General features: G+C 32.6%; 1 protein-coding gene and 1 long non-coding RNA gene across 2 annotated transcripts; both read right to left on the bottom strand.

The window, feature by feature from the left end:
- Positions 1–1,470: 1,470 nt before the first annotated feature.
- On the bottom strand, positions 1,471–16,691 carry LOC111704714 (uncharacterized). Its single transcript, XM_023477038.1, has 12 exons — positions 16,633–16,691; positions 15,979–16,068; positions 15,532–15,588; positions 14,635–14,679; positions 14,289–14,345; positions 11,185–11,868; positions 10,285–10,625; positions 9,905–10,060; positions 9,366–9,495; positions 9,157–9,234; positions 6,349–6,495; positions 1,471–1,564 (listed from the first exon to the last, which is right to left on the bottom strand). Exons 5-12 carry the CDS (start codon positions 14,295–14,297, stop codon positions 1,544–1,546), a joined length of 1,566 nt encoding a protein of 521 aa, XP_023332806.1. The 5' UTR covers positions 14,298–14,345; positions 14,635–14,679; positions 15,532–15,588; positions 15,979–16,068; positions 16,633–16,691; the 3' UTR covers positions 1,471–1,543.
- On the bottom strand, positions 3,608–5,271 carry LOC111704715 (uncharacterized). The gene is made up of 2 exons (XR_002765870.1): positions 5,173–5,271; positions 3,608–3,882 (listed from the first exon to the last, which is right to left on the bottom strand). It is a non-coding gene; the product is annotated as an uncharacterized LOC111704715 (long non-coding RNA).
- Positions 16,692–16,811: the final 120 nt, after the last annotated feature.

Genomic DNA, 16,811 nt, shown 5'->3' with positions numbered 1-16,811 from the left:
TGGTTGCTCTGGATCCCCTCCCTAATAGGATTAGACACCAAAAAAACGTTGATAAAATAAATATCCCGGCATTTCTCCATTAAGTTAACTGTGTAGGCATGCTCCTTTCTTCTCGCCTCGATAACAGCATTCAGAAAGTCTAAATAAATAATGATTTTAATTAATTTACAATATTTAGATTAACATGCAGCCAGGTCTCAGGAGTTTACAATATTTAGATTAACATGCAGCCAGGTCTCAGGAGTTAACAATATTTAGATTAACATGCAGCCAGGTCTCAGGAGTTTACAAATGTTGTAGTTTCACAAATCAAACGCATAATTAATTTTTAGGCGAAAAATGATGACAGAGATTTTGAGGTCAAAAGGACTGTGAGCGTAATTTCAAGTGAATCTCCATGCATAGATGACAATGCCCTTTACTGATAATTTCTCCATTGCTTTCTGTGTGCAAGAAATGCGCTAGTCACTTTTAAGAGAAACTGCAATCGAAAATAAACAGAAAGCAAAACATGGATATCTAATTAATACATGATCGGACAAAGCTTGTCAGTGAACTGCTGTTGCCATCTTTGCATGAAGGGTCACTTAAAGTTCCGCTTACACTCCCTTTAAGTTAAAGGCCTAGACTGACACTTTAATCAGTTGAGATCAAAAATGTGAATCACACAAAAATTGCTAAAACCTAAAACCTATGTAAAGCCCTGAAGGGGGAACGAAATTGCAAATAAGCTAGAAAAATGTAAAAATATTCATTTTTGTTTGTTTTGAGTCACATTCAAAAACATTAGTTTCTCAACGGCAATTAAAATTTATAACTCTTACTGGAATAAGTTACATGACAATTAAGGTATCTTTAAATTATTATAAAGTCAAACATTAAAAAAATGGGACTAGAAAGTTAGATACTCGATTTGGACCATTTTATGTGCTTATATTCTATTTAACTTACTTTCCACTTTGGCAGAAAGAAATTGGCCCCATTTGACCCCAGTGCCCTCAAAAACCTTCCTGGCATCAGGCAATCTTGTACGGACAAGGGGGCTCAGCATCAATCTCTTATGCAAAGGCATATCTAAAAGAATGTAGTTGTATAAAAATCTCATTTCATTTGTATACAAAATCTTATTGTATATTATTATGAGTCGCTTGTAATTAGTATAATTAAATTTCTTAGTGAGAAGTCTGTACAGTGTACAGAAATCAACTGACCATAACATATTTGTTCCTGGTTTAAAAAGGTTATCTGAGCTTAACATTTTGGTGAAAAATAAAAGTAAAACAATTTTGAGAAACAGTTTCATTTCTCATTTCAGCTAAAATTTTTCAGAATAGTTTTTAGAGTAATACTTTTACTGCCAATACCTTACCTCAATGTTTGGTTAAATTCGTCTGTGAGACGTGTCGTTTTTGTGTCATATGGAGATATTGTAACTTCCCCCACCAGAAGGGATTTTATCCTGGCTTTGGGATAACATAACTGGGATCAGCGTCTGTATTCTTCTTCGGTTTCTTCTTTTTAGAGATTGTCTTGTGCTTGTGGATTATCTTCTTCTTTGGCTGATCTAATATGCAGACAAGAAGTATTGACTTATAAAACATATTTTGAACAGGTATTTTGTTCGATTTAAAGAAAGTTTATTATCTTTTGATAAAACGATTAAATTGGGGAATACTTTCAAATAGATTCTTCATTCAGGCCTTATTGTTTTCTTATTTCAAGCTAAAGCATCACTTTATTAAAAGAGGTCCATGTCCCGATTCACACCGGTACCTTGTAAACTTAATCTGATCATTGAATCTGTAGAAAAAAAGTGAGTCACTTATCTAAAGAGATTAGAAATAAGCATTTCTTTAAAAAGAAATAATTGATGCACCAAATCTGAGCTGGGAACTTTTGAATGGTGGATATCAGGATTAATGCTTGATCTCCTCTTTTTTCTTTATCTCCAGATTAAATAATGCTTGTTCTCCTCTATTAATCTCCAGATTAATTAACCGATCGGGATTAAGGATATCCCATTCTGAAGTTCCCTGCTCTGGGTACTTCAGTTGCTAGCCAGAGACCGTTCCATCCATAAACTACATTGGTCGACAACTTGACGTCTCCTATTTTGCTCGTCAAATGTACGGAGAAATATCTATCAGATAAGAATTTAGCATGAGACATCTAGCGGCCAACATATCGTCCCCCAAAGTACGTGAACTACACGACCTCTTTCTATGTAGAAAACGGGCTCTGAGTTAGTAGGGTAAACTTTACACCGTAGTTAGCAAAAATTATTTTTAACTGCGGTTTCTCCATAATAACTTGCAGATTTATTCCTCATTGATCCAGAAGAAGAATTTCACACATTTAAAATAGAACAACTTTGTGGTTTCCTTATTGCAATTGCGAACCAAGGGGGAAGCTTGAAATTACGTTTAAAATCACTTTTCTTAAATATTGCATTAGTTCTTCAAGATTAATACTTACAATTACGTAATCAGAATCAGATTCGGAATCGGGATCTGATACAGGATCAGGAACAATGGACTAGATTCAAATCTTATAAACAAACTAACCAAATAATTATCAACTAACCTATATATTTATCAACTAAATAATTAACTTATCAACTAACCAATTTATTAATCAACTAACCAGTTAATTTATCAAAAAATAGGTGTATTCATTTTATTCATTAATTTCTTGAAATCTGAACTATCTGCTACGATAATCTGAACAAATAAGACTGTTCAACATGAAAACGTACTGTAATTAATATAAGGAATATATGGGAAGTTGTATGTATGATAATCTGAACAAATAAGACTGTTCAGCATGAAAACGTACTAACTAACTATTTTATTAACTAATCAAATTAATTTATCAAACAAACAACTCATCTACCGAACAACTTATCACGCCTAACCTCCATTTAAATACCCAGGCATTACCTCAACCAACCTTAAAAATATTTATAAAATTAATTATCCAAGCTAGAAATGTATTAACAACCAACCAACAAACCAGAAACTCATTAAAGCATTCAATCTAACAATCAGTGTTTACGATCAGGATCCGTAAAAATATGCGGATCCAGGGATCCGAATCCAATGGGCAAAATATAAACCAAAAACTGAGAAAAAAATTTCTTACTCTCAAAACCCAAATCTTAACTTTTGAATAAAAAGCGACATTATAAAAATTTTCTGCTTTCTAAATGGTTCATCAAGTTTTAGCATAAAAATAAGGGAAAAGAATACGACAAAATATTTAAAATTCTGCTTTGTTAAAAAAATTATGAATCATTCAAAGCCGAAACAAGTCCAGTAATCTATTTATAGGTATATTAGAATTCAGGCAACCTATCAAACAAACTACTAAACAACGCACGAGCAAGCTAGTAAGCCAGCCAGTCAGCAATAAAATCATTTGTTCAGTTAAAAAGCAATAGTTCATTTAAAAGTTAGTTTGAACATTTATTTGTCCAGTAACAAAACGTTAATTTTCTCTGAAGCTCGTAGAAATAATCGTTTGTTCAATATCATTTTTTCAACTTTGGAGGCACAAACTATTTAGAAATAGTTTGTTAACAGTTTGCACAACCAATAAATATCATTAATTGTTTTTTTTTCATTTCTTATGAAAAACGATGAGTTTATTTGTTCTCTAAACGATCCAATTCGTTAATCCATCATTGATTATTTATTTTACGACACCATCAATCACATAAAATTTCGTTTATTTTGAAAAGTTTAGTTTTTCCAAAAATGATGTCATTCTCTAGCCAAACCATAAAACCATTACAATTTAACAATATTCATTACAGTTTAAATTTTCTAATTCGTCTGTTTGAGCAGAAATTGAAGATTTTTCAACAGCCTCAGAACAAGAGCCCTAGAAAAAACACCACATTATAACCAACCAGCCAATCATCCTTCACAAACCATCCACCTTGAAACCCGCCAACTAGCATCCTTTCCCACTCAAGTAGGTTAGAAAATACACTGTCGCCACGCTTTTATCTGACCTAAAATTTAGGATGACCCATGACAAATCTGTTGGCTCCTAGCACGGCAATCCGAGTACTTAAAATTAATTTTTTAAAGTGAGTGTTCGCAAAAAATGAAAGGGGGTATAGGCTTAATGCGATAAAAAAGCGCTTTTGATCGCCACTAATCTTACTTCTATCTGTTGCGTCTATAAGGAAAAAATTGTTAAAGACGGCTCATACCGAATAACATGGCGTCCATGCAAATTGAGAAAATTGCAACATACGACTTAGACCGTAAAATATCAATTTAATTTCAAACAAATCATTCAGATATTACAACCTATAGTGATCGATTATCTTTCGCCACATTTATATAAAGTTGATTTTTCATAATATGTTTTAATTGTTATGATCTGAGAGTTACTTATAAAAACGTTTATTCCTGTTTCGAGGATTTTTGGTAATGAAGACGACATTTTCATATTTTCCAGGAATGTTCGAAAACAAGTTGTAAGCTAAATATTATTTTAAAAATCAAAATCAAAACTAGTATGAAATATTAAATATATACAAATGTGGCGAAAGATAATCGATGACTATAGGTTGTAATATCTGAATGATTTGTTTGATATTAATTTGATTTTTTTACGGTCTAAGTCGTATGTTCAAACTTCCTCAATTTGTATGGGCGCGACGCTCTTCGGTATGAGACGTCTTTATCAATTTTCTCCTTATAGACGCAACAGATAGAAGTAAGAATAGTAGCGATCAAAAGCGCTTTTTTATCGTATTAAGACTATATACCCCCTTTCATTTTTTCGCGAACACTCCCTTTAAAGGAAAGGAACCCTCGTGCCCAGTTCCTTATAAAGTATAAAAAGTTTAAAATTTGGTGTATGATGACTCGCAAAAAATCTGCAGGTTTTTGGCATACTGATTAGAATGTTACAATAGTTTTTTCTCCCTCGTCATTTCAAGTAGCTTTCATTTATGAGGGGTCGATTTACAACAGTGCCCAACAGTTCCTTAACAACTATTAGCCTAACTATTTCATGATATTGTGGGTCAAAATAATGATAGAAAGAAGAACAAAAGCCTTTTTAATGTCTAATTAAATGTCTACACAAATTTCCTGAGAAATAAAGTCAATTCCTCATCACCAATCAGAAAGGTTTATAATAATAAAAGGTTACCTGTGGTTCTTCTACATCCTCTTCATCCTCTTTATCCTCTTTATCCTCTTTATCCTCTTTATCCTCTTTATCCTCTTTATCCTCTTTATCCTCTTTATCCTCTTTTCTTGACAGTCTCATCCTTTGTGGGTAACCCTGTATGTGAGAAACATAATAGAAACAACGAAAAATCACTCATTCAGCCGTAAATTTCTTAAATAGCCATCACATTAAGAAGACAAAATTTAAAGAAGTTGTTTGAAATTGTAAAAAAATGAGGTATTTTAATTTAGATTTTAGCATCTAAACTAAGTCAATTTTCGTATTGTGGGAGCAGAGACAAATTGTTCAGGGTAGTCTGAAGAATAAGAAAATATTATTAAAATCACAATTTTAACTGTCATTACTTAGGCGTTACAGATTTTGTAAAAAAAGTTTCTTTTGCAATTTTCTCTTAACACATTGCACATTTTTACACAAGGGTTTCCTTTAAAACTAAAGTGTATTTTATGGTGCGTCATTTTTAAAATTGATATTGCTCTTAAAAATAAGCCATTTTTTAGGCAAATCAGAATTTAGATTTGGAAAAAAAAGTTTTACAGTTTACATTCTAAAAAATCAATAGTTCAGATTAAGGGTGTATATTTAATAAAAATCTTATTCTCCCCTTATTTACAATAAAAATTTCCTCAATAACTTATGTATGTTACATGGTGTGTCCCACAAAACTATGACAGTAACAAGGCGACTGGAAAGTTGTCTCTGAAATTTAGTCATCATTCTACTTTCACATGTATGATTCTTGAAAGTTACCCATTGCTTAGGATCCGGATCCCTTGGATCCGCAAGATTTTGGCTTCTTGGACCTGGATCCAGATCCGCAAAAATGAGCGAATCTCAAAACCCAAATTTTGTAAAATTTTAACTATTATTTTAGTTTAAACTACAGTCTGAAAGAGAAGGCTAAACCAGTGTGACCCACTCAAGAACTGTATAGGCAGGATGATTAAATAATCGAGAACAATCACTTAAATCCTGTCAATTTTCAAGTTAAAGGAATATCAAAATGTATTTTTATTCTGTATTTAAATCTAAGATGTGATGTAAACCTGATTTTATCACAATTTTTGACACAAATTTCCTGAGTAATAATTCCTCATTACCAATCAGAAAGGTTTATAAGAATAAAATATTTACCTGTGGTTCCTCTTCATCCTCTTTATCCTCTTCATCATCTTTATCATCTTCATCCTCTTCGTCATCTTCATCATCTTTATCATGTTCATTCTCTTCAACATCTTCATCCAAATCTGCCTCGGATTCTTCCCGCTCATTCACACCAAGCTTAACATGAAAACAAATTATATTTATAAGGCTAGGATTCCAATGGACTTTAGAATGGACTGTGGACATAATTTCAAAAAGAACTCCATTTAAACCGGGACATGACATGTCCCATTCACATCGGTACCCTTGCAACCTTCATCGAAGCAACATTGTTTGGGAAATGATAATGATAATGATAATGATAATGATAATGATAATGATAATGATAATGATAATGATAATGATAATGATAATGATAATGATAATGATAATGATAATGATAATGATAATGATAATGATAATGATAATGATAATGATAATGATAATGATAATGATAATGATAATGATAATGATAATGATAATGATAATGATAATGATAATGATAATGATAATGATAATGATAATGATAATGATAATGATAATGATAATGATAATGATAATGATAATGATAATGATAATGATAATGATAATGATAATGATAATGATAATGATAATGATAATGATAATGATAATGATAATGATAATGATAANTTAAAAGATCAATATAAGGAGCGTGTAAGAATGAATATTCTTCAACTAGTGTAAGAATTTCCATTCTTTAATGCTTGGAGCGTGTAAGAATATACATTCTTTCACGCTCTGACCGTGTAATAATTTCCATTCTTACACGGTCTGAGCGTTAAAGAATGAAAATTCTACACCTACAGTGTAAGAATAAGCATTCTTAAACGCAAGGAAGCGAACAATATTAAAATTGTTCCTCCTGAACCGTGTAATAATGGGAATTCTTACATGATAGCTTTACTACTATGGAACCGAACAGATATGATTTAATACATATTCCAGTATTTTGACTCCTGATCACAACGGTTTATCAATCGACAAATCCTTACTCAGTGTACAGACACTATGCAGTGCTTAGGATTCGTAACTATTTGGTTGCAGGCCCGTAACCAAGGGGTTGCAAGGGGACAGGTGCACCACCCTTTTTAATGTTGTTTGGTCTAATGTTCTGTTGAAAAATTTAAATATTGGCATTCAAAGTTTTTTAAACTTATTAACATCCTGTTACTATATTACGTCACAACTTACAATTATTTCTTTAAATCACACATTTTTTCGCTGGCATTGTTCACAATATTTTTTTAATTATTATATTGGAATTTTGAACTACCTCATTCTGTTGATAATGTCAATCAGGGGCGTACAAGAGCATTTTTGTAGATGGGGCAAATTTTGCCTGGGGGGGACCACAAAATCAGGCAATCACTCTTAATACTGTAAGCTTCAAGGGATGAAAAACATATATGTCAACGTTTCTAAAGAATTATCTGTATTTTCATAGGATTGATACAGATTGTATTATAAATTATGATATTATAATATATATTTATACTGAAGGCAGTATTGATTAAAGCTTTTTTAATGAAGCTTTTTTAGTTAAGGGCAAAAGTGATATTAAAGTATTTTTTACTACACTATGTAATTATACTTAAATGGAATACATTCGTAATTTCAAGTGATCCTCCATTTATGGAGTGGCATGTCCGATGTACCTTTGAAACTTTCATTTCTCCACCGTTTCTGAAGCAATAAAAACGCGAGTCACTTTTGTAGAGAAACCACAAATAAAAATAATCAGTTTTTAAAATGGGAAACATGGATGCTTAATGCAATACTTGATCAAACAAAGCTTGAAGGGTATTGTTATGAATCAGAATATATTTTTTCTTTTCTTAATTTAGTTTGGGGTGAGTGCAATGCAATGCAATGTAGAATTTAGATTGCCTGAGGAAGATAAATGCAAGCAGATGTAATATTAAAAGAGGCCCCCCACATGAGTGCCCCCCTCGTACGCCCCTGATGTCAATTTTTAGTTGTAGATCCTAAAAGTCCAAGCACACTATCACTTAAAAGTTGCAGTTTAGGAGTAAAATAAGAAAACATCATTTTTGGACGAAATATAAGTGTGGTACATATAAAATCTAAATTTTTATTTTAAGTTAAACTACAGCCTGAAAGATGAAGGCTAAACCAGTGTGATCCCCTAAATAACTATATAGGCAGTATAATTAAATAATAATATTCCTGTATTTTATTATATTCTGTATTTTAAAGACTAAGAAGTCATGTAAACCAAATTTTATCAAGCTTCTAAAGTAATTTAATATTTTCACATTTTAAATCTGTAAACATGTAAATGATATTTAATAAAAATTTAACTATCGTTGTGTTGCAGATGATCATGGGAGATCAAGATCATTCAGACTCCCTAATCCTATTTCAAGAAGTGATACGTTGTTCAAATAACATTCAAGGTACAAAATAGTTTTCGAAACTTTGTTCAGAGATCATATAAAGAAGGGGAAAGGGGGAATAGATTTGAATCTTCAGGAGAAAACTAAAATTTAACACAAGACAGCATCAGAAAAATGCTTTCAAAAAAATCTCAAGGGAACCTTTAAGTTGACCTTTTAAGGGCTCCTCTACTACAACTAAAATCCCAAAATTTTTTTGAAAAAATATGATTCTAAAAGGAAGGGGGGAGGGGAGGGCAAAAATATGAGTCTCGGAACTAATATACAAACATCTCTGAAATATTTCATGACTTAAACTATTTAGATCTTAAATGACTTTAAAAGAGGGAATATTGAGAACAATAATCATATAAATACTTACTAGAGATTTAGACGGTATGTTCAACGGTTTGTTGAATTTTGATCTCTTCTTTGTAAAAGCAAGTTTCTTCCCGACATCCTGTTAAATAATTATCTCATAAAAAATAAGGAAAATTGTGCTTTGCCTGGCCTTTCGCTTGAAATTGCAATTTCAGACCCTTCCACTAAGACTAAAAATGAAAATAAGATTCAATAAATATTAACAAAAACCTGGTTCCAGAAAGCTCTTCTATGTTTATCAAACTCTAGTACATCATCTATCTTCTGTCGGTCTCCACTGGTCTCCTTTAAGTGGTTGAGGACTTGCCGAGCCATTGTCTTTAGGGTTTTGGACATTCTCCTTAAACATATTTTAATAGATGAAAATCTAAAAGGGGTAAACGGAAGTTGACTACAGCTGACTACAGTTTGATATACATAAGGAAACTAGGTTTACAAATTTATCTCAATCTAAAAAGTTTTCCAAAAAAGATTGGCATCACTTTTTTAAAAGATTGAAAGTAATGAAATGATAAAATTGGCAGTCAATGTAATAAGAATATGAAATCAAATTCTATATTGAAAAAGAAAAATATAAATATTTCATCATCGCAATTTCACAAATATTACTGACACACGATCCTCACCAACAGAGGGATAAAGTTACTTAACGTCCCTTGGGACTATTAAGTAAAATAACAAAATCTCTTTGATAAATAAAATTCCTTTAATTTCCCTGTAAAGTAGTGATAAATAATAGGAATACTTACACGGACAGAGTGGTGGAATCTAGTATATCTGTTTGTATTTTTCCAGATGCAAGATCTACTAGAATCTGATAATACGGTTTAACTTTCAGAACCTCTTCCATTGTTACTGGTTTCTCAACCACATCTCCAAGAGCACAAAGTATTTTGCTGATTGATCTAAAAGAGATTGGTATATTCTTTCCACAAGTTATATCCCTGTTCCCCTATTCCCAATAATGTGTGGATTTATCTTCCCAAACATATCAGCACAAGGCTTAACAGAGTGGGATGAGGGGGGGATTTATTTGATGTATGAATATCAGCACTCCCTCCTAATTTGAAAATAATTTTTAATTTTGCTTCCCCAGTCGCTAATTTTATTTCCAAATATAAACCCCTACCTGAAACAGGTTTTAATAGTTTCATATTCGTCTTGATCCACTCTGTTAAGTAGTGCTTTGGATATAAACTGGACCAAAACAACATCTCTTGCTCCAGCCTTGTAAACTCTATCCTTCTTCAGGAAACACGCCATTTCTTTAAAATTAGAAGGATGCCAACTAAAATCCATCTTATGTTTGAGTTCATGAACTTTCATTCTTATGTTTGAGACACCGGAGTTCTTCGGACAGTGCAATCTGATGATATGTTGATAGAGGTTTCGAACAGTTCTTCCGCAATCACAAATGGAAACAGATTTCGGTAGTAACCCTTTTTTCTGCAGCATCTCAGATTTCATCATCTTCCACTGTACATCAAATTCTGGTACAGTTAGTCATATCTGCAGGACTTTGAATGTGAGGAGGATGACTATCACTCATATTACAGTTAGTCATATCTACAGGACTTTGTATGTGAGGAGGATGACTGTCAATCATATTAAGGTTAGTCATATCTGCAGAACTTTGTATGTGAGGAGGATGACTGTCAATCATATTACAGTTAGTCATATCTGCAGAACTTTGTATGTGAGGAGGATGACTGTCAATCATATTACAGTTAGTCATATCTGTAGGACTTTGTATGTGAGGAGGATGACTGTCACTCCTATTACAGTTAGTCATATCTACAGGGTTTTTTATGGACGTTATTTCTTTAAAATTAGAAGTATGCCAATTAACATCCATCTTATTTTTGAGTTCTTTAACTTTCATTCTTCGGTTTGAGACATCGGAGTTCTTCGGACAGTACAATCTGATGTGTTGCGCGAGGTTTCGAAAAGAAATAGTACTTCCGCAATCACAAATGGAAACAGATTTCGGTAGTAACCCTTTTTTCTGCAGCATCTCAGATTTCATCATCTTCCACTGTACATCAAATTCTGGTTTGTTCAAAATTTGCAGGCTCATAAGATTGGAGATTGATGGCTCAGCTCGATGTTTATTCTCAAAATGTCTCCAAAGATGGTAATAATATTTATTACACATACCACAGAATCCATGACCTCTCTTCTTGACCGACTTTGGGTTGCTGTACTGTGGCTGTGGCTCAGGTTGGTATTGTTGACTTTGATTAATGGTTTTTTTGGAATTCTGTATGTGAGGAGGATGACTGTCACTCATGTTACAGTTAGTCATATCTGCAGGACTTAGTATGTGAGGAGGATGACTGTCACTCATATTACAGTTAGTCATATCTGCAGGACTTTGTATGTGAGGAGGATGACTGTCACTCATATTACAGTTAGTCATATCTGCAGGACTTTGTATGTGAGGAGGATGACTGTCACTCATATTACGGTTAGTCATATCTGCAGGACTTTGTATGTGAGAAGGATGACTGTCACTCATATTACAGTTAGTCATATCTGCATGACTTTGTATGTGAGGAGAATGACTGTCACTCATATTACGGTTAGTCATATCTGCAGGACTTAGTATGTGAGGAGGATGACTGTCAATCATATCTGTTTGCATCCTAGTTCCTGGTTTTATCTGAGGAAACTTGAGCCCGACTGTTTTGAGTTTACTTGGAAGCTTTCTTTTCTAAAAAATCAATAATTTAGATTAGGGATGTATATTTAAAAAAAATCTTTCTCTCCCCTTATTTACAATAAAAATTTCCTCCATAAGTTTTATATATATTACATGGTGTCCCACAAAACTATGACAGTAACAAGGCGACTGGAAAGTAGTATCTGAAATTTTAATTTATTAAAGGCATTCAGTCATTAATCTAATTTCATATGTATGATTCTTCCGCAAGATTTTGTCTTCCTGGATCCTTCCTGGACCTGGATCCAGATTCGCAGAAATATGCGGATCTCAAAATCCAAATTTTGTTAAATAACTATTATTTTGGGATAAACTACAGCCGCCTGGAAGAAAAAGGCTAAAGCAGTGTGACCCACTTAAGAACAATATAGGCAGGATGATTAAATAATCGAGTCCAATCTAACATGTAATGTAAACCTGATTTTTAAAAGAAACTAATATTGGCACATTTAATCCCAATCTTTCAGGTTAAATAATGATCACATGTTGGAGAAGATCATAAGAGATCAAAATCAATACCAACTTACAACCTAACTCTATCTCAAGGAGTGATTCGTTAATTCAAATGACAATCAAGGTACAAAAAAGTTCATAAGTATCCTGATCTACGTGCATTCATCATACGGAATTAAGGAGAATTGCAGTCCGCAGTGTCCACAGGACACACTTAAAAATTTATTATCTAATAAACCTTATCTACATAGACTCTGTAATATTCACAATGAAAACTAGATGCTTAAAGTTTTTTTCGTTCGCAGGAGAAATTATACTGTTACATGAAGAACTTGAAACACGATAAATTCCTACAGAAAACATTCGGATCAGCGTGCCAGAAAACAAAACCGCCTTCAAATTTGGATCAGCGTGCGAGAAAACTAAACCGCCTTCAAATGTAAGATTTATATTAGAAAGCTTGAGACGCCATTGTGTTTTATAAAATTCTGATGTGCCTTTTGAAACAGATGTTTTAAGCTTTTAAAAAGTTTTTATATAATTCTTCAAATCCTTTTATCTGGTCGTAACATTTCCCCAGAGATCACATTTTGAAATATTGGATTTTAATATATTCTGTCAAATAACTTAATCTAATCACAACATTTTACCATTCATCACGGTTTGTAAATATATCATGCTAATTATGTTTATGTTTTCAGCTTCACAGCTAATGATTATCAAGAAATAAATTCTAAAACTCAAGAATAGACTTGATTATTCTGTGTGCATGGGGTGGCGTATAAACATTACATTGGTTAAATAGTTATGAACTTGTATTGTTCCAACGCTGTAAATCATATTCAGAGACGCACAATTCTCAACTGTTAAAAAAAAGAGAAATTAAAATAATTCCTTGATTTTTAAATTAAAGGTTTTAGCATAAAAATTAGCGAAAAAAGAAGAAAAATAATTTGACAATCTTTTTTATTCAAAAATTCAGAAAATCTTAAAGAAATGTCGAAGACCTGGATCCAAGTCCAAATTTGGATCTGGATTGGGGTCAATTTTTTTCCAGTGCGGATCCAGGAACCGGATCGGCATCAAAACTAAATAGATCTTAAGCACTACTTTAAACAATAACCAGAAAATTCTCCTAGTCCTGACATTTCAAAATTATAGTCTGCTTTTTTTGTGCTGTTAATACTGTTGTTTGTTTTTCAGATTAAAAATTTTATAAAATAAAACTAAAATTGTCGAACTCTGAACAAAATACTTTATATCACCGGTAATATTAAAAACACAAAAAAGGCACCCCACATTTTGGAAATGCAAAGACTAGGGGAACTTGTGAATAGTGATATTAATTTTACTTTACTTTAAAAATTAGGTAATAAATGGCACTCACTTATTTTAGCTAGTGCTTAGGATCCATTCAATTTTGATGCGAATCCGGATCCTGGATCCGCACTGGAAAAAAGGTCATTTCTTCAAGATTTAATGAAATTTTTTAACAAAAAATAATTTTCAAATTTTTTTTCGCTTATTTTTATCCTAAAACTTGATGAACCATTCAGAAATGAGGAAATTTTTATAATCTCTTTTTTTTCAAAAGTTCAGATTTGGGGTCTAAGAGAAAAAAAGATTTTTTTGCAGTTTTTGGTTGATATTTTACCCCTTAAATCAGGATCCGTGGATCCGCATATTTTTGCGGATCCGGATCCAGATCCAGAAAGCCAAAATCTTGCGGATCCAACGGATCCGGATCCTAAGCACTGAATTTTTAGCAATCAAAGACTACCTTCATTTGTGTTGCTACAGTCATGTTTCATGGGACACCTTGCACTTAACACTTTATTATTTTAAGAATTTTAACCAACTAAACGAAATGCTTTAAAAAAGTCTGAACGAGGCCAACCATTATTGTACTCTGAACACTCCATAACTGACAAAATTGTTTTGAAAATGCACAAAATTACCTTTATCATATAATTTGTCGGTATAAACTCGATATCTGAATCCTCACCGTCATCTACCTATATTATTTGTACTTTAAAAAAGGAGGTGGGGGAGGGGGCATAAAATGCATTCCGCTCTTTTTGATATAGAAACAATTTGCACTGTACATAGTGTAAAACAATTGCAAGAGTTTCTGTAAATAAACAACAATGAAAGTGAATTGAATGGATCCTAAGCATTGCAAAACATGCTAAAAAAAACAATAAATCAATCCTGGCTCATGCTAGTTAATATACTTGTCTCTAGACTCTAGAAAAGAAAATTAGTATCTATTTTTTGACAAAGGGGCAAAAGTAAAAATCTAACCTTATTTTGCCCTGTGTCATCCTTCTCAACAATGCATTCAATATCCTGCCCGTATGAAACAAAATTAGTTTGGGTATTGTCATAACGACAAATATATATTTATAACCTACTGCGTTTGTCACTAGAAATAGTAATATATATCTTAAACAACGACTGTTCTTGGAACTATGGAATTTCAGAAGTATGCCATTTGAATGCTTTCATAATTACCAGGGCAAAAACTGTTTGACAATTGGTTTTCTTTTTTAAAACATCCGAAATAAGTTATTCATGTATTATAAATCCAATGTCTTTAAATGTTGCAAAAATTAACACTTTTTGAAACCAACCAACCAACCAACCAACCAATTAACCAATTAACCAACCAAATAACCAATTAACCAACCAATCAACCTATTAACCAACCAATTAACCAATAAACCAATAAACCAATTAACCAATAAACCAATTAACCAATAAACCAATAAACCAATTAACCAACAAACCAACCAACCAATCAACCAACCAAATAACACTTAGAATTAAGAAAAAAGTATAACTGGGATGAATCTTTCAGGTCCACATTCTAATTTGAAAGAGTAAGAAATTTCAGCATTTAAGCCCATCTAACAACTCAACCAACCTTCGGAAAAGCCATCCAACCAACCCACCCTCCGGTTTAATACGTTATCATTTAATACAAGAGTCTTGATTTTCATCTTTGATCATTGACTTCTACTGTACCAACCAAGCAATTCATCAACCAACCTACCAATCAAGGAATGGGGTCTGTAAAGAGAACAGGGTAACATAAAGATCAAGGGGGAAGATACTTGTAAAGAATATAATCCCTTTAAAAACTAACGGTTTTAGTTTGGTTTAAGAAAAGAGTGCATGTGACTGACAATCTTATTTAACCTGGATATTGCAGTGGATTACATCACTTGAAGTCTGCAAACTCACATACCCTGTATCCTAAATAGGTACAGGGTTACCAAAAAAGAAAAAAACTTTGATGTCGCGGTGTCGGTGTCAGGTTTAGTTATTCACTCAACCCGGGGTAAATCAGGTTTAGTTATTCAACCCAACCCAAAAAATATCCGGTTTGACCACAGTATATTTATAACTGTTAATTACTTAATTAATATTTATGATAACTTGTGACCAATTAAATGATTTGATTTGATTGACTTGAGTTATTCAACCCAAATCAGAGAAAATCAGGTCTTGGGGTTCAACCTGATGAAACTCAACCCAGAGGAAATCAGGTTATTCAACTTGCTATTGTTTCCAGTGTTACTGAACAGTACAGGGGCGGGAATAAATATCAACCTTTTTAATTAATAATGAAACCTTGATTTTTACCGGCAGCGAGGATAAAATACTCGAAGTTTGAGTCTGAGTACTGGGCAGTATATTGGAACAAGAAGTCAGCAAATTCACAAACTGTGTATCCTAAATATTTGCAAGGTTACCAACAAATGTTAGAATAGAGTACAGGGGGGAGGGGGGATATAAAGTCAGATTGTCGATATCTCTTTCCAGAGACTTGGAACCTATAAAAAGTGACCTCCGTCGCCTACGATTTTTTATCTCCGGCCTCGTTGGACAAAAATAGCCCATTTTTTTAAAAAAGTGATATCGGTGATCTGACTTCATATCCAACTCCTAGGCAATTATATAACATTATTTTTTTAAAATTTTTTTTACTCCTGTATTTTTATTAGAACTTGTCACTTTTATATTTAAAAAAAAATCAATAAATCGGCAATCTGACTTCATATCCTGCTCCTAGGCAATTATATGAGTCAACATTTAAAAATAGAATCGACTGCTATTGATATCTAGAGAGATATTACAAAATATCTTACTTGTTACGGGTTCTTTTTCTTAAAACTTTGCAGACAGGTGTTTTTTTACATAACTGTCCCAAGGGACGTTACGTAACTTAACCTCCCTCTGTTAAAGGAATAATAGGTGGCGGTAAAATAAATAAGCAAATACAATACCATATGATACCTGGTTTAATATAGATTTTGGCAAGATTTTTCTGAGCTTGTTCACTGGTAACACTTTATCTGAAACAGACAATAAAAGTATAGATTGGAGTACATGTGTTTCTGTGTTGAAAACTAATTTATGGGGGGTGAATGAAATTTACAAATATACCGTTCAGAAAAGAATAATAATATCAGTAT

Source organism: Eurytemora carolleeae, unplaced genomic scaffold, assembly GCF_000591075.1.
Source record: "Eurytemora carolleeae unplaced genomic scaffold, Eaff_2.0 scaffold460, whole genome shotgun sequence".
Lineage (NCBI taxonomy): Eukaryota > Metazoa > Arthropoda > Copepoda > Calanoida > Temoridae > Eurytemora > Eurytemora carolleeae.
The sequence above is the reverse complement of the archived record's forward strand: the minus strand, read 5'-3'. Positions and strand labels throughout refer to the sequence as shown.